This window comes from Oryzias latipes, chromosome 24 (assembly GCF_053564925.1).
Source record: "Oryzias latipes strain Hd-rR chromosome 24, Olatipes_Hd-rR_3.1".
Lineage (NCBI taxonomy): Eukaryota > Metazoa > Chordata > Actinopteri > Beloniformes > Adrianichthyidae > Oryzias > Oryzias latipes.
The window spans coordinates 2,031,887-2,052,877 of record NC_136260.1 but is presented as its reverse complement, the minus strand read 5'-3'; the positions used below and the strand labels follow the sequence as shown (position 1 = coordinate 2,052,877).

The following is a 20,991-nucleotide window of genomic DNA, read 5'->3' as shown; positions in this document are numbered from 1 at the left end:
GCTGTGGATAGAGTACACAACATTACTCTGTTTGTAGCTGGAAATTTGTCCTTTGGATGAACCAGTTTTTGTCAAAAAGAAAGAGTCACCCAGAACTAACTTGAATTTGGTCTTTTTCCACTTGCTCTGTCGTAAGAGAAGGATGTTTGCAGTTTGACTTTTGATGTGGCGTTACGCTGAGACGGTGACACAACGAACCAACAGGAAGCAGCTCAGCTGGAGGAAGTCGCTTCAACGGGCGGATGCTGCAGGGGTCTGCTTCTGTGGTGAAGGAAGCCTGAGACTTCTGATTCCACAGTCAGACTGACTTATTAGGTCCAAAGAGAAGGAATTCTCACCAGCTAGATAAAAGCCAACGACAGACCTTATATTTTAGCAGAGGATGAAGCCCTGTCGGGGGCGACTGCCATGATCACAAGGGCTGGAAGGGCCTTCTGCTTTCATCTTCATTACAAATGCTGGATCAGAGACCAGTGACCCACAGTAGCACTGACACAGCTAAGACCAGCAGAGCCACTCAAGCACTGGTCTCTGATCAGTGCAGAATGGTGAGAAAAGACCCAAAATGCCCCTTTACACATTTACAAGCAGCAACCACATGAAGAGTAGTCACAAAACACGACGATCTCCTTCCGACCAATAAACTGAATCAAACTGAGTTCATGTTCCTCATTCTGCAGGTGACAATCATGAAGCTGTTTTTATTTTCACAAACATGAAAGCAGCTGAGGAGGAAGTTGGCCAGCGAAGAAATCTGAACACACTGCAGACAATGAGGAGTTTTTGTTGTTTTTATTATTATGCCAGTTTAAAAAGAAAATGTTGGCAAAATATCAGTGTGAAGACTTTGTGTTACATTAGCTGTTAATTTGGCAGGATTGTGCTTGGTTATAGAAAATGTCAACATTTCTACAAGTTTCTTGGATAACTGTGTTTATATGATAAAAAAAATATCAAAAGTGCTGAACAATACAGGTGACAGCTGCAGCTCTTCCCCCCATGTGCTTTTAACCCCTAAGCTAAAATCATGCAGTGAAGGGACAGAGGCAGAGTGGACATTGTTGGGGAGCCATCGCTGTAAACACTCGATGGCTCCTAGTTTTAAAATAAGAAATATAAATAATAAGTCTTTTCCAGGGTTAGCGGTCAGTACGAAGGATTTCTGCAGATAACACTTTTTTAAGAAGATGGTGCCTGGAGTCGCCTGGTTCCCAGTCTTGCTGTAATTTTGAATTAGCAATATATTTCACCAATAGACCAAAACTAGGAAAACAGAGAACAACCCACTGATTTTTTTGTGCCCATTTTCTCGTGATCTACCATCTTCTTAACATCTTCTTTTTTCTTGCAATAACAGAAGCCTTCCAGTATTCTGTCCCTGTGTAGACGCCCGGTCCCCTCATCTGGTCACTGAGGAAGCTGCCAAGAACTGAAGGATTACTGAACTTCAGCTGAGCCAACCTTCTCGTCTTGATGACCGATTTGGACCTTGTCAATGAATGACAACATCAGTAGAAGTTATACCACGTTTCCAATGTGTTCCACATTTTCACTGAAAAACTAGTTTTGCTGCAGATGGTAGAAAAATGAAAAAAGTTTATCTCGTTATCACAAGATAATGAAATTTGTTGTCTTCTAGTAATGATGTCTACTATCTGTTGACACGACTGAAAAACATGTTCCCCCATGATAGTCAGTCCTTATCATGAGACAATGGGAAAAAACAACCAACGTGGGCCATTCTAGGCTTCTGTACAAAACAATTTCCACCAAAAATATTATTCATTTAGCCGAAGTAACTACAACAGTTGAAGTGGGTTCGCCTTATTTGGTTCTGACCCAAAATAATACCACCTTTATTAAAAAAAAAACTCACACACAAAAAATGAATGTATGTCTGCAGAATCGGAGCATGATGCTCTGGTTTGTCTTTCTAAAGCATCCACAGGGTTGAAAACCGATTTCAGCTGATCCAGTTCAGGCTTGTTTCTGTTACTGATTTAGCTGTGAACTGATTCTGTGTTCTGATCCTTTTTCACTTGAAGAAGAAACTGGACTGTTCTTCATACTCCAGAGTTTAGCCAGTGGACTGGGTTCAGCTGGGTCCAGTCCGCTCTTTGGTAAAGATTTGTGAATCTGTTCAAGAACTGTTCAGGACTTGATGGACTGCTGGACCTGGTTTTGGCTGCTGCTGGAGGGCACACCGGCATTCTCCTGGCCACACAGCTGAGCCAGTCCCTGCCACAGGTCTTTGCGTATATTTTTGCTGGCTAGGACATAAAGAATGGGGTTAACGGCGCTGTTCACGGTGGCCAGGCCGAGGGAGATGGTGTAGGGCGTGTACATGAACTCGCAGTCACCGCTGTCCAGATGGAAGCTGATGGCCCGGGCCAGCAGAATCAGATGGTAGGGGGTGAAGCAAACCAAGAAGAGCAACACCACAGCCACCACCAGCAGACGCACACGCCGCTTCTGTTCCCCCCGCAAACCCGTGCTGCGTTGCACGCTGGCCAGCACCCTTTGGTTTGTAAACACCAGCAGCACCAGCGGCAGCAGGAAACCAAAGGTGAAGCGGGCGTAGTTGAAGCCTGCCACCATGGCGCTGCTTTGACTTGGCTCAAAGCAGCGCTTTAGGCCCTCTGCAGCCCCCTCCTTCATTATGAAGACTGGGGAGTGCACAATTGCCACCACAAATACAATAACAACCAGGACCAGCACGGCATGGCGGCGATGGCGCAGGCCACGCACTTCCAGGCTGTGTACCACGGCGGTGTAACGGTCGTAGGAAATGCAGCAGAGCAGGAAGATGCTGATGTACATGTTAGTGAAGAAGATGAAGCCAGTGACTTTGCAGGCAAAGGAGCTCCACTGCCAGATGTGACCTCTGCTCACGTAATCTGCCCACACAGGTAGCGTGCCCAGGTAGGTGAGGTCACACAGGGACAGGCCCCACAGGTACACGGCCAGCACATTCTTCCTGCGCACCTGCATCCAGTTCAAGAAGAGGGTCAGCAGGTTGGCAGGAAGTCCAATTACCATCACGCCGCTGTACAGAAGTGTCAGGGGCAGGCGGTCCTTCTGATAGGGGGGTTCACAGCCCACATGTGTCATGTTGCTCAGGGGGGGGGCCTCATCAGGCAGCATGACGGCCAGCAGGATGAGAGATCTATCAGAGAGGAGTGGAAGAAAATGCTTTAAGATTTTTTGATTACCGTAATGCTGCTTTCACACCAGACGCCATTCAACTTTCAATGTTAAGTCAATGTAGGTCCTGAAGTCCTGCGGCGTGTCAACCAATCAGAGACTCAGCTTTGGGCACGTGATGTTTTTAGTAACTCAATCAGATGGTAAAAAAATATCCAACATGGCTGCTCGATGCGAGGATTTTCATCCTGAACTTCCATTCATTTTCTTAACCCGCTGCAGCTGCGGTTGGCGGGGACTGTCCCGGTTACTGCGGGGCAAAGGGGGCGTATACCCTGGACGGGTCGCCAGCCTGGCACAGAGCACATGGAGCTGGAGCGAGTGCGCCTGCAATCGGTGGAGCTCAACGGCACGTTTGTAGCTCTACAAAAGCTGAACTTGCTTCGCTGGATCCTGGCAGCAGAGCTCGCTGTCAGTGTTTGTGGGGGCGGAGCTTGCTGGCATCCAGGACATCCAGGCATCAAGCACATTTTTAGGCATACCTGAAGCAGCCAATTTGACGCGCGTCAAAAGAGAGGCGTCCCGTGCCGATTTGAGTGTGAATAGCATTCAGTGTGAATAAAGCTTCAGAGATCCAACTCTGCAAATTCTCTAGCTTCTGCCCTTTTTTCAACAGGTTTTCTCCAAACCCCCACCTTCTTTCCAAATGTAAGCAAACCAAGAACGACCAAATTCTGCAGTTCCTCAAATGGCCACTGGAGGCAGGTGTCAGAGAAAAGCAATTTCTCAACTCAAAGTAAAAAAAATCCAACTTCTGACCAAAAACAGATGTTAGTACATGCTGGTTTAAGGAAAACCTCTGAGTGATATTTCCAGTGGATTGTTGTGGGCGTGGCTTAAGCAAACTTATATTAAAGGGCTTACATCCTGCAAAATTAACCAAAAAGTGGAGCTGTTCGAGCCACTGAGCATTTTCCAGTTGCGGGTAGTTCAGATCTTTGCTTTTCAGGAATGTTTCTGTTTCTAAACAGACGACAAAGTGACGCAAAATGTCACCCTGGACAGCCATCAGACTTCGTTGTGTAGCAGGAGATCAGAATATTCGCTCTCAGCTTCTCTTTCTGCCTCCTCCTCTCTGAGACCGTTTGGAGTCGTGTGGTGCGTGTGACACGGACAGTTCTCCATAGCAGCCAGTTGATTGACAGCTCAACTTTTTGACAGCTTGGCTCCCGTTTTTCCCGTTGCAAGTGACGTACCTGCTGGGCGTTACAATATTTATTCTACATATTCTCACAGCATTGGAAAACGTTAATAATGTTTGTGTCTTGTTTTTCCTCCTACAGAAACCATATTAAAACAAAAATATATTTCTCTCCCCCATCTTTTAAATTTTTTTTTAACATTTTTGAAAATGCTCCAGGGAGCCACTAGGGCAGCGCTAAAGAGCCGCATGCGGCTCCTGAGCCGCGGGTTGCCGACCCCCGGTCTGGACAAATTACAGTACAACCATAGAAGAAGAAATGATGAGTTCTGTTGTAAACAAAGGTCCGACATAGAGCGAGATGATCTTCTAAATAGGCTTTTATTATTGTTATGATTATTACTAAGTGCATGTTAGGCTAATACGTGCTAACAACATTAGCCGCGGATGAATTTAAACTGGAATAAAATCTGCCTTTATTTTGTCTGGACCCGACTGGAAACACGAATTCACATGATTGTTTGCAAGGTTTCTCAGGACTGTTCATTCAAAAGCCGCCTCCACCCGCCCCAAAGCCCGTCCGCTGTCTGGAGATACAAATCCCCCGAGACACACGGTTCTCCTCCACCGTCAGTCCGGCCGCTCCGCGTGAGCGAGCGTCCGAAGCCTCCTCCATGGTGATTCCTGTCTAATCTCATCTGTCAGTCTGTCCATCACCACTGCAAACAGGAAGTAGCTCAGAGCTGATCCCTATTGTAATCCCACCTCCACCTTGAACTCCTCTGTCACCCCTAAAGCACACCCCACCACTGTCCTACAGCCCTCATACATGTCCTGCTCTGCTCCAACATACTTCTCTATCACTCCAGACTTAATTCCACAGTTCCTCTCTGGACATTCTGTTAGAAGCTTTCTCCAGATCTACAAAGACACAGTGTACCTCTCTGACCTTCTCTATCAACATCCTCAAAGAAACTATTGCATCTGTAGTGATCTTTCTTAGCATGAAACCATACTGCTGTTCACAAATGTTCACTTCTGCTCTCAGTCTAGATTCAACTACTCTTTCCCATAACTTCATTGTATGGCTCATCTGCTTTTTGGGACCGGCACAATGACCCCTTAGGCCCCCTTGTGGCTACATTGGGTTCAGAGAATGGAATCTGGTTCAGATCAACTCTACAACTGAGTCCAGCACGTTTCTGTAAAGACCTCCATCTGCTTCTTCAAGTGTTAGACTCCACTGGCTTCTGTGTTCTTTCAGACCCAGATCTAGTGTTGGTGTAATCATGGGAACTGGTGGTGAACACACACGTGGGACCACACTGAACTGAAACACTTCCCCTCAGGACACATGTCTGAACGACCATAAGCACTGTGTTTCTGCTCTGGTGCTGCACAGCGGCTCAGAAAGAACCCCATCGCTATCATCTCTTCACACCTGCACGTCTGCTGCCGGAGACTGCGGTTACACTTCCTGTTCCTGTCAGGCAGGAAGCTCACCTATTGATCTGCTGATGACCTTTTTCAAAGGTCATCATAAGTTCCCCTCAGTAATCCCGCCCCCCCCTTCCCTGCATCCTCCCCTTCCTCTTGTCTGCTCCTGATGAAACTAACCAGACAGCCATCAGTTGATCCCAAACTCACCTGGTAAACGTTGAGACTCAGACTGTGAAGAAGCTGCACTCTTTCATCATTTTCATCCTCAGTGAACGTTGGGCCAGCATCACAAAGGTGCACGTGCTCCCTCCCGTCCGTAGGCAGTGCCTGCTGCGGTGGTAGCGCGCGCTCTGAACGCACCAGATCCGCGGGTTCTGCTGTGGGACTTGGACCGGAGTTCAGATGACTCGTGCGTATTAGTGCTCGAATCCTTTGGGGTTATGGCAGGCAGGAAGAGCCGAGGTCTACGTGACTCCCGCCGTGCGTGTGCGTGCAGTTTTTGAACAAACGTCGCTTTTTACCAAGCAGTTTTATGATGACGGGATGTTTATGAGTGGGAGGAGTGTCATCAGGAGCGCGCCTCCAACGGTTTCAGTTATTTCACACATTTTCTGATCTCTATGACCGAAACAAGCAAGAGGCTTGACGCACGCGGACCCTGCGCGCCCTCTGGTGGTGACAGCTGGAACATCAGGCTGCTGTGGAAGCAGGTTAAGTTCAAACTAAGTTCAGGGCAAACAGTATAGAGTTAGATTCGTTGCAAAAGGATTGTTCATCTGTAAAAGGTTTTGTAAGCCTACCTGTAATAAGAAATGTGTGTCCTTAAATTGCTTATCTCATGCTAAATCCATTTTGATGTTAATTCACCACAAAAAAAATCCCAAAACTGTATTTTGCTCAATGTCTACATTTCTAACCCTGCTCTTTCCCCCGTGAACCACCACCATAACGTTGAGGGGGAGTTTGAGAGCTTGATTGATCCCAGGAGCTAAGCTGTCTGTCCCATGTTCGGTCCTGGGTGACGAGTCAGATAAAGAGCGGTTCAGAAGCCTCTTATGACAAGGAAAACCAGGGACCCAATTACGTCGGCCGGATTGGCATCAGTGGGGCCCCACTCTGAAAACAGGCCTGGGGTTAGGCCTCGCAGGCGACCGTCTGGTGACCGAGGCTCAGCCCAAAGGAGCAACGTGGGACCACTCTCCCATGGGCCCAACACCTGTATAAGACCTCAAAAGGGGCAGATGCAATGTGGTTTGGGTGGCAGTTGAAGGCGGGTGCCTGAGCGGCCCAAACCCCTAACCCGGTCATGGAACTTGGCTTTTGAAACATGGAACGTCACTTCTCTGGAGTTTGGTGAGGCCATGGAGAAGGACTATCGGTTGGTAAACCGTTCGGCGCCTCAGGAGGGGAAAGCAGTTCTCTACAGGCACCGTTTTCAGTACAGGAGGAGAGCTATTGACTTCGACTGGGATCAATGTAGGATGGTGGAAGGAGTACTTCACGGATCTCCTCAATCCCACTGACACGCCTTTTTTTGAGGAAGCAGAGAATGAGGACATTGAGTCACTGAGGAAGTCAACGAGCTCCTTGGTAGCAAGGCTCCGGGAGTGGATGAAGTCCGCCCTGAGTATCTCAAGTCTCTGGATGCTGTGGAAGTGTCTTGGCTGACACGTCTATCCTAGGCACTTTAACATATGGAGTTGGGTCATCTAGACCCACTAGACAGTGCTCTGAACCTTTTTTCTTCAATGATTTGTGATCTTCACTGGTGTCCATGGATTACATGAAATCTTTCCACCTTTATCCACATTTGTCATGGTAGGGAGAACACGTCAATGGAAGGGGGAGGGGTCATCTAAGATAGCACAAGGGATGCACGCGGAATTTGTGTGAGAATTATGGTAACAGTGCTGTAATTCAGTGGTCCCAAACCACCGGGACACTTGGCAGCGGGAAATTTTGGCACCGGGACGAACAGAAAGAAAAAACAATTTCCATTTTATTGTTTTTCTCGAAAAAAACGTTTTATTTTGAAAAGTGACCGGATTCTCTCTGTTACATCAGTCACACTTAAAGGCCCGTACACACCGGGACGAATATTCGCCAGGCGTTATTCGCCAGCGTTTTTCGCCACGTTTTTTGTGTTCACACCCAGGCGATTTTCGCTGACGGTGAGCCGAGCGAACATGCAATTTCATTCCCTGACATTAGATGGCGCTTAATGTAAACAGAAATACTCCTGTACACAAGGTGGCGCTGCGCAACTTTACGCTTCTTAAAGTCGCTTTTCACTCAGAAGAAGATAGCAAGTATTTACGCGCTTGTCAGAATAATATAAAGAAAACATGAATGTTTCAAGCATCAGTAGCTCCAACTGGTACTTGGTTCGGGGATATTTAAGAATGTCCGTCATTATTTCTTTGCGGCAGTGTTGACGCTACTTGGCGTCTATCTTCTTCGCTGGTATGTGTGCTCAGCAAGGCAGTTTTGTGTTTGAGCGCCCCCAAGTTGTGTTTTACTGTAACTTCAGAAGCTCCAGACACGTGTGCAAAAGCGCCATTCTCATTGGTCGAATAGATTTCGACGCGATGCGTCGAAAAAAAAAAACGAACCCGAGGCGTTTTTTTTTTTTGACGCTTTGTCGCGTGGCGTTTTTTCGCGTCGGTGTGCACACTCTCATTGGTGCCCTTTGTTTAGTCACGAGGCGTTAAACGTCGGCGAAAATCGCCGGCGAAATTCGTCCTGGTGTGAACAGGCCTTAACGCACGTCAAAGTCGCGACACACCAAACATCATGTGATACACCCCGCTAAAATTAAACCCAAACAACCAAAATGAGCAAAAATCAAGGGGAAACGGTCCACTGAAGGGACAGAAGAGGAACCTGCACCCGCTAAAAAACCTGGAAAATCCGGAAATCTGCCTTTAACGGGCAGCGGTAAACGTGCTGTGCGCTGCACCTCAACCCCCCCACCACCGGTCCGCGGTAAATGTGTCTTGCGTTGTACCGGTCCGCGGTGACAAAAAGGTTGGGGACCACTGCTGTAATTGAGGAATGTAATCAATGCAAACCATAAGATACAATGGCATGCATCTTTGTAAATTTCCAATAATAAAATAGATTAAAACTCAAATTTTGACTTTGAATAAAACCTGTTGTTTAAATAAGTAGATCACCATACCTCTACATTACGTAGTACTTCATAGAGTACTAACAAACACACACAGTTTCAACTAATTTTACTCTGTAGTTTTTGAAAAATTGGAATGGAATTGTCCAAAATGTTTTGTTATCCTGAAGCATTCAGAGTTCCTTACACTGGAACTAAGGGGCCAAGTCCAGAAAACAAGCCCACACCATAATTTCTCCTCCACCAAATTTCTCTCTTCACAGTGCAGTCCAAAATGGACCGTTGTCCTGGCAACCTCCAAACCCAGACTCCTCAATCAGATTAACAGATGGAAAAGCGTGATTCGTCACTCCAGAGAAGGCGTCTCCACTGCTCTAGAGTCCAGTGGCGGCGTGCTTTCCACCACTGCATAAAGGCTTTGCATTGCACTTGGTGATGTGTGTTTGGATTCAGCTGCTCGGCCATAGAAACCGTTCCATGAATCTCTCTGCATGCTGGACTTGGACTAATCTGAAGGTCTGTTTGGAGTTCTGTAGCAATTGACTGCAGAAAGTCCTCGACCTCTTTATGCTTCAGCATCCTGACCCCTCTCCATCAGTTTATGTGGTCTACCACTTGGTGTCTGAGTTGCTGTTGTTCCCAAACTCTTCCATTTTGTTCTGATAGAACTGACAGTTGACGGTGGAAGATTTAGGAGAGAGGACATTTCACCACTGGATCTGGTCTGCTGTTGGTTTCTGATCCAGACAGATTTTCAAGATCCAAGATGGCCGCCGTGATGCAGACACACAGTCAGTCAGCTCCAGCTTTCCTGCCCAAAAATTGGTTTAAATACAAGAACAAACTACAGTCTCTACCTCCAATACTTACTCAAACTGCATTTATACCCTTCTTCCTGCTGATGGGCCTTAAATACCTATGAAAAGAGGTAAATCAAGATAACAACAGCCAACAAATCCTTTTTCCAGCTACAAGGAGTCAGCACATTCTCTTCACAAGAGTTCTGGAGAATGGCTATGCCAGGCCTGAAGGTAAAGATGGAAAGCCATCTACTTCTTGGTTGGGACTTCTACACCTGTTGATGATTATGCTCCTACCTGGGGATGTTGAGACTAACCCAGGCCCCTCTTTTTCGAACATTGAACACATAGATACTACTAATCAGGCTCAGTCTAAAGTAGCCCTGCAGTTAGCTGGAGCAAATACTTGGCTGGATACCACAGCTCTTTTGCTAGCTCCATTGCAAACTGGCACACCACCTTGGATACCCCCCCTTTTAACTAGCTCACCAACTCTGCTAGTCACGGAGCTGAGCCACCACCCAGAGCTACCACATCATCACTGTTGACCTTAGCAAAACCCACCAAATGGCAAACATCCCAACCAATAGTGACTCCACCCCCACCGGACTCACTCCCAAAGCCACAGGATGCACCAATAATGCTAACCCCATGGACAGCAAAAAAATCTAAACCATGCCCCCCTGGATTACCCTCATCCTGTTCAGAGGCCCCTGTTCATCCCAGCACCAGGGGATCAGCTGCACCCAAATCCAGAATGCTGGTTTCACCCAAAGCTTGGACTTTGGTGCTATCCAGCGCCAGGAGAGAGGTTCCACCCAGGTCCGAAACACAGGTTCCACCAAGGCCTAAAACACAGGCTTCACACAGGTGTAGGATGCCAGCTCCACGTAGGTTCAGAATACCGGCTCCACCTAGGTCCGGGACGTCTACATCAACTAGGTCTGGACCGGCCCGGAACCCCGGCCCCACCCAAGGCTACAACACGGGCTTCCCCTGGATCCGAAACACATGCTCCACCTAAGCCCAGAGCACTGGCTCCATCCAGAGCCAATACTCTGGTTGCACCCAAGTTTACAATACCTGCTTCACCTGGAACCAGAACACCGGCTCCACGCAAGACTGCAGCACCGGCTTCACCTGGATCCAGAATACCTACCCCACCCACGTCTACAACAACAGCGTCACCTGGATCCAGAACACCGGCTTCAACTGGAACCAGAACACAGGCTGTACCCAAACCCGCAACACCGGAGTCACCAAGAACCAGAACACCTTCTCCACTCAAGACTGCCGCACCAGGTTCTCCAGGATCCAGAACACTGGCTCTACCCAAACCCGCAACACCGGCATCACACGTATCCAGAACACCGGCATCACCTGGATCCAGAACACCGGTCCCACCTGGAACCAGAACACAAGCTCCACCCAAGCCTACAACACCGGCTTCACATGGATCCAGAACACTGGTTCCACCCAAGTCCACAACACCAACCTCACCTGGGCCCGGAACATCAGTCCCTCCCAAGCCCAGGACGTCGGCCTTAGCTGGATCAGTAACATGGGCACCATTCAGGTCTGTTAGGTCAGTTCTACCCAGGTCTGGAACACCTGTTTCAAATGGGTCAACAAACCCTATTTCTACCTTTATTAATACTGTCAAACCACTTCATCAAGTGAAAAAGGAAGTCATATTTAAGCATCCCAAGCAAATTTTTTTCCAGACGTTAAATAAGTAGAACATGAATTTTATGGTGTATGAAAGACAAACCGAAAGGGCTGCTGGGAGGTCTTATTAACACCCGAAGTATCACACCTAAATGTGATCAAATACAGCACCTTCTGAATGAATCAAATATCGACTTCCTCTGCTTAACAGAGTCCTGGTTACATAAAAATTCCCCCTAGCTGCCCTGTCTGTACCAGTATACAAGGTTTTTAGAAGGGACAGAACAGAGGGTAGGGGCGCAGGGGTAATGTTCTATTTAAAGGATCACGTAAAGTGCAGTCAAATACAATATACATTTCCTAACCATTTAGAATGTATTGGACTTAATGTAAGCCTCTCTCCTCAAATGTCCATTATACTAATTGGAATATATAGGCCTCCATCATCCTCCAATTTATTCTATGAGCAACTGGAGGACATTTTAAAGCAGTGTAATTGGAAAAAGGAAATGATCCTATTTGGTGACTTCAATGTAAACTGGTTGGATAAAACAAGCCGCAAGAAACTGGAATCAGTTGTAAACAGACATGATCTTGTACAACTAATACAAGGACCAACGAGAATAACTGAATCAATGGAAACATGTATAGACCTAGTGTTCTCTAATAGACAAGAAAGAATTTATAAAACTTACAATTTAGTCACCGGTCTATCAGATCATAACTTAATTCTTTTTTCAAGGAAACTACCCAAACTTAGGTCCTTGTGCCCCCTTAATAAACCAGTGAAGCAGGTAAAAATACCACAAAGTGAAACTAAGAACTTAGAGACAACTTTGAAAGGAGTGAATTGGTCAGAACATCTTTTGCATGATCAAGTGAATGAAAACTGTAAAACATTTACCAAAATACTTCAGGATGTATCGCTTCAATTTAAAAAAGAGGTAAATGCAAGGCACCAAAAAAAGCATCTGCCTTGGCTGAATGACAAAATCTGGAAACTGATGAAACAGAGAGATAAAGCACTTAAAATGTTCATGAAAACTAAATAAACCTCCAATAGATTGCTGTTTCCCTCACTAAGGAATAAAGTTACTACAGAAATCAGACATGCTAAAGCTAATTTCTTCATCAATACTATAATTTTTTTTTTTTCCAATTTATTTTTTATTGAAAAAGCACAGGATAAATTGTACATTGTTTTGACGGGTTACAATGTTCATGCTTTCTCAGTTTTTTAATGGAAAAATAAAAAAAAAACAAAATAATCAATAAAAAAGGAACATGTGAGGAAGCAGGGACTTTCGAAAGATAAATGATACGACATGATTTCAGATAAAGTCTGATCTTACAGGCTTAACATATTCTGTCCATATAGACCAAGTAGCGTAAAAAAACATCCAGCCTTATTTGTAATGAGTGTGAGATTCTTTCCATTATATAAATCCGCTGTACCACATCAATCCAGTCCTCTGTCGTTAGTTGTTCAGGTTTAAGCCATTTTCTGGTTATTGCTTTCTTACTGGCTGCCAGCAGAATGTGAAGCACTTTCTTATTTTTGTTGTCTAGGCCATCAATTTTACTCAAAAACAGACTTTCAAAGGACAAGGGGAAAACAATAGAAAACACATTTTGCAGATGTTCATGTAGGTCAGACCAATACTTCTTGATAATCATACTGTCAGGGATGTCGTAGACATGGCAGACCCAGATGCTGGAACCCAGAAAGAACTTCAGACTCCGGATAGTTAGTAACAGAGTTTATTGCTCCAAGGGAAAAAGAGTTTCTAGGAGCGCTGTGGCACCAGGCTCCGGAGGTGCGTGACGTGGGAGCCGAGGACGGCCGGGCCTCCTTGCGGTGGAGCGCAACCTCGGGGACCGTGAAGCGAGGCAAGGTGAGGCGAGGCATGGACACCGAGGACGGCGGGACCACCTAGGAGAGAGGCGTGACGCCGAGGACAGCGTGACCAGCTTGAGGTGAGGAATGGAGAATAGCTCTGGACGAGGAACCAGCGTGACCAATGGATGAGGAACCTGGAGATGAACAGAGAATGAGGTGAGCATGGAAACTTGACTTGGTTAGCATAGACTAAAAGGCCAGGCTTAAGCACCGGAGTGAATATAACAAACTGGCGCTGGATACTGGAGAAGAGAACCCTTATGAAGGCAGGCAGGAGATGAGGAGATGCAGGACAGCTGGTTCCAATCAGCAGAGCAGGAGCAGGAGCGCTGGAAGGGGGAGGTGGCTGACACATGCACCGTGACAGTACCCCCCCCTCAACGACCGCCTCCAGGCGGTCCGGGACGGCGATCCGGGTGGACCCAGAAAAAGTCATCCAGGAGGGAACGGTCCAGAATAAGGGAGCGGGAGACCCACGAACGCTCCTCCGGACCGTAACCCTCCCAGTCCACCAAATACTGGAAACCACGGCCCCGGCGGCGAATGTCCAAAACACGACTGACGGAGAAGGCAGGGGTGCCGTCGAGGACCCGGGCGGGTGGCGGGGAAGCGGACGGCGGGCAAAGAGGGCTCTCCAGGAACGGCTTAATCTGAGAAACGTGGAAGGACGGGTGTACCTTAAGAGCCGCCGGGAGCCGTAGCTTGACACAGGAGGGGTTAATAATCCTCTCGATGATGTAGGGTCCGATATACTGGGGTGCCAGTTTGCGGGAGGTCGCCTGAAGGGGAACGTTCCGAGAAGACAACCAGACCTTTTGCCCCGGTTGGTAATCAGGTCCCGACCTCCTGCGACGGTTGGCCAAGCGGCAGTTGTTCTCCCGGGTGCGCAGGAGAGCCGCCTTGGCCTGGCGCCAGATGCGTTGGACGCGCTGCAGATGGTGCTGAACAGAGGGTACTGCTATATCGAGCTCATGGTAAGGGAACAGAGGAGGTGAATAGCCAAGGGAAGCTTCGAAAGGGGACAGTCCCGTGGCGGAGGAAGGATGATTATTGTGTGCATACTCGACCCAGACCAGAAACTTAGCCCAACTAGCAGGATTTTGGGCGGCCAGACAACGGAGAGCGGCCTCAAGTTCCTGATTCACCCGTTCTGCTTGTCCATTAGACTGTGGGTGATACCCCGAAGTCAGGCTGACCGTGGCGCCTAGGGCAGAACAAAACGACCGCCAGACCTGGGACACAAACTGTGGTCCCCGGTCGGACACGATGTCCTTGGGAATGCCGTGATGTCTAAAAACCTGGTGTACCTAAACCTCAGTCATTTCAGTGGCTGAGGGGAGTTTGGGCAGGGGAATGAACTGTGCGGCTTTGGAGAAGCGATCAATAATAGTGAGGATGACCGTGTTGCCCAATGACGGGGGCAGACCAGTGACGAAATCCAAGGCTAGGTGTGACCAAGGGCGGTCGGCGATAGGCAAGGGATGTAACAGACCGGCCGGGGGTGCGTTGGAGGATTTGGACCTGGCACAGGTGGTACAAGCTGCAACGAACTCCCTAACATCATGTTCCATAGTAGGCCAGAAAAACTTACGCTTGAGGAGACTCAGCGTTCTATGAACACCCCCGTGGCAGGCAACGCGGGATGAGTGACCCCAAACCAGAACATCAGATCGAAGTGAGACGGGAACGTATAATAGGTTAGCGGGAGGAGCGGGATGACCTGGTTCCTCGTCCTGCGCCTGCAGGACCCACGTCTCAATGTCCCACGTAAGGTTTCCCACGACGCCACGAGGTCGGGGGAATGTTCGGAACTGCCTCTTGGTGGTCGTGGGTGCTAAAAACCCGAGAAAGGGCGTCGGGTTTGACATTCCGGCTACCTGGTCTATAGGTGATCGTGAAGGTGAACCGGTCAAAAAAGAGGCACCAACGGGCCTGGCGAGAGTTGAGACGTTTGGCTGTGCGCAAATAAGCAAGATTTTTATGGTCGGTCCATACGATAAAGGGTTGTTCAGAACCCTCTAGCCAATGCCGCCATTCCTCCAGTGCGAGTTTAATCGCTAGAAGTTCGCGATTACCTACATCATAATTTCGTTCCGCCGGGGAAAGCTTACGCGAAAAGAACGCGCAAGGCTTAAGTTTACCAGTGGAGTCTTCACGTTGGGACAGGACAGCCCCAACCCCGGTATCTGAGGCGTCAACCTCAACAATGAATTTTCGTTGCGGATTAGTTTGAATCAAAATAGGCGCGGAAACAAACATCTTCTTGAGTTTATCGAAGGAATCTTGGGCCTCAGTACTCCAAATGAAAGGTTTATTGACGGAAGTGAGTCGGGTGAGGGGTGCGGCGAGAGAACTGTAGTTACAGATGAACCGGCGGTAGAAGTTAGCAAACCCAAGAAAACGTAATTGTTTCCGTGTTACGGGAGGTTCCCAGTCAGAAACTGCCGAAACCTTAGCAGGGTCTGGATGGATATTTCCCGCTTCAATAATGAATCCCAGAAATGATACCGTGGAAACGTGGAACTCGCATTTCTCAGCTTTTATAAACAGCTGATTCTCAAGGAGGCGTTCCAGAACCTGACGCACATGGGAAGTGTGTTGCTCGACATTGGGTGAATAGATGAGTATGTCGTCTAAATAAACAAACACGAACCTGTTTAAAAAGTCTCTGAGCACGTCATTGACGAGGTGTTGAAATACAGCGGGGGCTTTAGTGAGCTCAAAGGGCATCAATAGATATTCGAAGTGCCCTAGAGGGGTGTTGAAGGCAGTTTTCCATTCATCCCCTTCACGCATGCGAACGAGGTGGTAGGCGTTACGAAGGTCCAATTTGGAAAACACACACGCGTCCTGAACAGAATCGAGAGTGGAACTGATAAGTGGCAGGGAATATTTATTTTTCACGGTGATCTGGTTAAGTTCCCGGTAATCAATACAGGGCCGCAGGGACTTGTCTTTCTTCGGAACGAAGAAAAAACCCGCGCACAGGAGATGAGGAGGGACGGATGTGACCCGAAGCAAGGGATTCATGAATACATTTCTCCATCGCGAGTTTCTCAGGACCGGACAGATTGAAAAGGCGCCCCTTAGGGAGCGTGGCCCCGTTTAAAAGCTCGATGGAGCAGTCGTAGGGCCTGTGAGGGGGTAAAGCACCCGCTTTTACTTTACTAAACACTGGCTTAAGGTCATGATAATAGGAGGGTACTTTGGTGAGATCTATCTCCTCTGGAACAGGATACGGACTGGGGGGAACAGAGGGAATGGCGGAACAGAGACAATTAGCCATACAGTGGGCGCTCCAGTTAGTGATGTGGTGGTTGGCCCAGTCGAATTGAGGATTATGACTTCGTAACCAGAGGAAACCTAAAATAACAGGAGACTGGAGGGATTGGGTGATGTAAAATTGCAAGAGTTCATGGTGATTACCAGAGGTGATGAGTTGGACTGGCTGGGTACGATGAGTGATGCGTGTGAGTAATTGTCCACCTAACCCAGCAGCTTTGACCGGGTGTTCCAGAGGTTCGACAGGAAGACAGAGCTTGGAAACTAGAAAAGAGTCAATAAAACTTTGTTCGGCTCCAGAATCGATGAGAGCCTGACATTCTTGAGCCTGAGACTGGTGACATAGCCTGACAGGAACGTAGAGGAAGTTATTTCCCTGAGTCTTGGACGAAAAACCCTCCCGCGGCCTGTCTCCTAGCGGGGGGTTTTTGGAGCAGCAGGCGGCGGGTGGCTTCCTCAGACTTGCGGGGTTGATCGAAGACCAAACAAAACTCCCCGATAAAACGTTCAAATGGCACTTGGGAAACAGGGTTAGAGGATAAATAAGCTTGAGCCCATTGAAGGGCTTTACCTCGGAGGGAGTTAACAACGAGGGAAATCTTGCAGTGTTCAGCGTGGTAGTACCGCGGGGCCTGCTGAAAGATCAATTGACATTGTAAAAGAAAACCTCTGCAGGATTCAATGCCACCTAGGAATGGTTCGGGCTGTAGCCGGAAGTTCTCCTGAGCCCTGGTGTCGGCGTTATGACCAGAACCCCCAGCAGAGGGAGGCATGGGGCAGGACGTAATCGGAGCCGATTGCTGTCCAGTCAGGTCCAACAAAGCCTGTGAAATGCCGTCCAAACAGCGGAATAAATCCTGCTGGACCGAAGCCAGCTGATTGAGGGATTCAGCCTGCCGTCCGAGCGCTAGTCCCTGCTGCGTGACGGCGAGGCGAAGTCCTTCTGGGTCAGCTGGGTCTGGGTTTTGGCCAGTTTGTTCTGTCAGGGATGTCGTAGACATGGCAGACCCAGATGCTGGAACCCAGAAAGAACTTCAGACTCCGGATAGTTATTAACGGAGTTTATTGCTCCAAGGGAAAAAGAGTTTCTAGGAGCGCTGTGGCACCAGGCTCCGGAGGTGCGTGACATGGGAGCCGAGGACGGCCGGGCCTCCTTGCGGTGGAGCGCAACCTCGGGGACCGTGAAGCGAGGCAAGGTGAGGCGAGGCGTGGACACCGAGGACGGCGGGACCACCTAGGAGAGAGGCGTGACGCCGAGGATGGCGTGACCAGCTTGAGGTGAGGAATGGAGAATAGCTCTGGACGAGGAACCAGCGTGACCAATGGATGAGGAACCTGGAGATGAACAGAGAACGAGGTGAGCATGGAAACTTGACTTGGTTAGCATAGACTAAAAGGCCAGGCTTAAGCACCGGAGTGAATATAACAAACTGGCGCTGGATACTGGAGAGGAGAACCCTTATGAAGGCAGGCAGGAGATGAGGAGATGCAGGACAGCTGGTTCCAATCAGCAGAGCAGGAGCAGGAGTGCTGGAAGGGGGAGGTGGCTGACACATGCACCGTGACACATACAGTCCCAAAATATATGGAAGTGATTGGCTCCATTATTACCACACCTTCAACATTTACTACTTCCTAGGTATTTTTTCTGAGAGGGTGTAGTAAAAAACCTCATTACGCTTTTCCAACAGAATTCACGCTAAATGGTTGATCCTGTTGTGACCCATTGTTTCCGACATACTTGCTCCCAATCCTCCACTGTAATAGTGAGCCGTCCTTCTCGCTCCCATCTTTCCTTTACATAGTAGGTGTTCTCCCCCTTGTGCGACAAGATACTATTGTATAATCTTGAAATTATTTTTGTAGGGCATATTGCTTTTATTAATATTTTAAATGTTTTAAGAAACCTTGGGTCATCTGTAGGTATTTTAATTTTTTGATTGAAATAGTGCTGAACCTGTAAATATCTGAAGAAATCTTCAGAAATTAACCCGTGTTTGTCTTTTAGGGTATCAAATGTTTGAAACGCTCCCTTATGAACAAATGAGTTGTAATCTGTTAGCCCTTTTGCAATCCATAACTTAAATCTACCGTCATATTTGTTGGGAGTGAACTCTGAGTCATATGCACACCATCAGAGAATTTTTGAGTCTTCCATCAAGTTTCATTTCTTAACTGTGTCATTCCAGGTTTTAATCATCATATCCATTAAGGGGTCATCCTGTAAAGGAAGTTCCCTCTGTAACTTGAGATCTGCTAATAAAGCTTTTAATGGTATTTTATCAAAGGTTTTCAGCTCTAGATCTTTCCATCCTGCCGTGTAAACTGGAGAGCACATGCAGATAAGAGGCCTCAGCTGGGCAGCATCAATGCTATAGTTAACTCAAAAGGTAATGCAAAAGAAGTCTGGGCACACATTCATAAACTGGCAGGATGCTTTACTGCAACACGTAACATTAGTGAAATAAAATTAAAGAAGGGTCCATCCAATGACCCTTTAGATATTGCAGATGCCTTCAACACATATTTTGTGACCTCGGCCATAAACTTGACACAGACATTGTCTCCTGTTACAATCCAGCCTGTTGTAATGCCTGCTTCAGTAAAAGAACCAACGTTTAGTCTAAGTCCAGTATCACAAGAACAAATTGGAAAAATACTTGGTGGTTTCAAAAATTCTAAAGCTGAAGATGCATTTGGCCTGAGCACATTAATTATAAGAACTCACAAAGAGTCACTGGTATGTCCTATTACCACCATAATCAACAAATCAATAAACACAAGTACTTTTCCAGACCTCTGGAAAACATCAGTGATCACACCAATCCTTAAATCTGGAGATCCAACAGAAATAAACAATTACAGACCAATAAGCATCTTGCCAGTCGTGTCTAAAGTGCTGGAAAAGTGTGCAGTAGAACAACTTGCAGGACATCTTAACTATAGTTCTTATAACCTCCATCAAATGCAATTTGGATTTAGAAAGCATCACTCTACGGAAACAGCAGTCTGTTTTCTTCTCGAAAACTTAAAACTAAAGATTGACAGAGGAGGAGTTGTGGGAGCTGTGTTCCTTGACCTTAAGAAAACTTTTGACACAGTCAACAGGGATATCTTAACCGAAAAATTACATCATTTTAATCTTTCACCAAGAACTCTACTCTGGCTGGAATCTTACCTGACATGCAGGAAACAACAGGTCAGAGTCAATAATGCAACATCATCATGTGGAGAAAATCAACTAGGGTTACCTCAAGGCTCATCACTATCCCCATTACTGTTCAGTCTTTACATCAATGACCTCCCTAGCTGCTGCCCACCTAATGTGCAGTGCCAGCTTTATGCAGATGATGCTGTCATCTATGTTCATGCTAGGGACAGATACCAAGCAGCTCAAGAACTCACATCAGCCATGAACAAGATCTCAGAGTGGCTCCAAAAATCCCAGCTGATTCTCAATGTATCTAAAACCGTGTGCATGTATTTTTCTAAAAGCTCAACTAACCAAGACACCCCTCCGGTATTGATAAATGGAACAGCTATACAATCTGTCTCTGAATATAAATATTTAGGAATAACAATTGACACACAATTAACATTCAAATCACACATCAAAAAGGTTGTGAACTCAATTAAATTCAATTTATCAAATTTTAGACACATAAGAAACAACTTAACTCTGGAAGCTGCTAAGCTGTACTATAATGCAATGATTGTTTCACAAATGACCTACTGTATGACCAGCTGGGCATCAGCATGCAGAACCATTCTGAAACCTCTACAAGCTGTTCACAAACAAGCTCTGAAAACTTTGGACAAAAAGTCTAAAAGCCACCATAATTGTAAAATACTTCAGAAACACAATATACTGAGCTTCAAAAATATGATTCAACATACAGATTGCATATTGGTCTATAAAATCCTTCACGGTCTGGCTCCTCCCCCACTTCAGGACTTTGTCAAAAAAAGACAAAACAGAGGCACCAGAGCAAGTTCAAGAGGCGACTGCATCATTCCTTCCAGAAAAAGCAGCTTTGGACAGACTGTTTTCTCCTTTCGAGCCTCTCAAACCTGGAACACAATCCCAGAAAGCATTCGACAGTTCTCTACACTTCTATCTTTCTCAAAACAATTAAGATCTTGGCTGCTGGAAAACCAAACTTGCACTCATAGCTAACTTTAGGGACAATGCCAGAAAACTGTTTGCTGACAAAAATAAAAAATAAAAAATTAATCATTGGGGGGTGAAAAAAGTGGTCACAGTTGTCATAGTGTTGTTCTGATTTTGGCAATTTTATTGATGTATATTTTGGGGAACTATGCATTTGAAACAGTTTTGAATGTTATCCGAGTTATGGTAATTTTATGTCATTTATTTAATGCAATTTTACGCCATATATGTACATTTTTACTTTGTTTTACTCAT

At 46.8% G+C, this 20,991-nt stretch overlaps 1 protein-coding gene across 1 annotated transcript; it reads right to left on the bottom strand.

Annotated features, from left to right (window-relative positions):
- Positions 1-776: 776 nt before the first annotated feature.
- Positions 777-6,459, bottom strand: gpr132b (G protein-coupled receptor 132b). The gene is made up of 2 exons (XM_004084009.5): positions 5,993-6,459; positions 777-3,166 (listed from the first exon to the last, which is right to left on the bottom strand). Exon 2 carries the CDS (start codon positions 3,142-3,144, stop codon positions 2,152-2,154), a length of 993 nt encoding a protein of 330 aa, XP_004084057.2. The 5' UTR covers positions 3,145-3,166; positions 5,993-6,459; the 3' UTR covers positions 777-2,151.
- Positions 6,460-20,991: the final 14,532 nt, after the last annotated feature.

Excerpts from the sequence above, each read along its gene's own strand:
- gpr132b (XM_004084009.5), bottom strand. The coding sequence starts at position 3,144 with ATGCTGCCTGATGAGGCCCCCCCCCTGAGCAACATGACACATGTGGGC.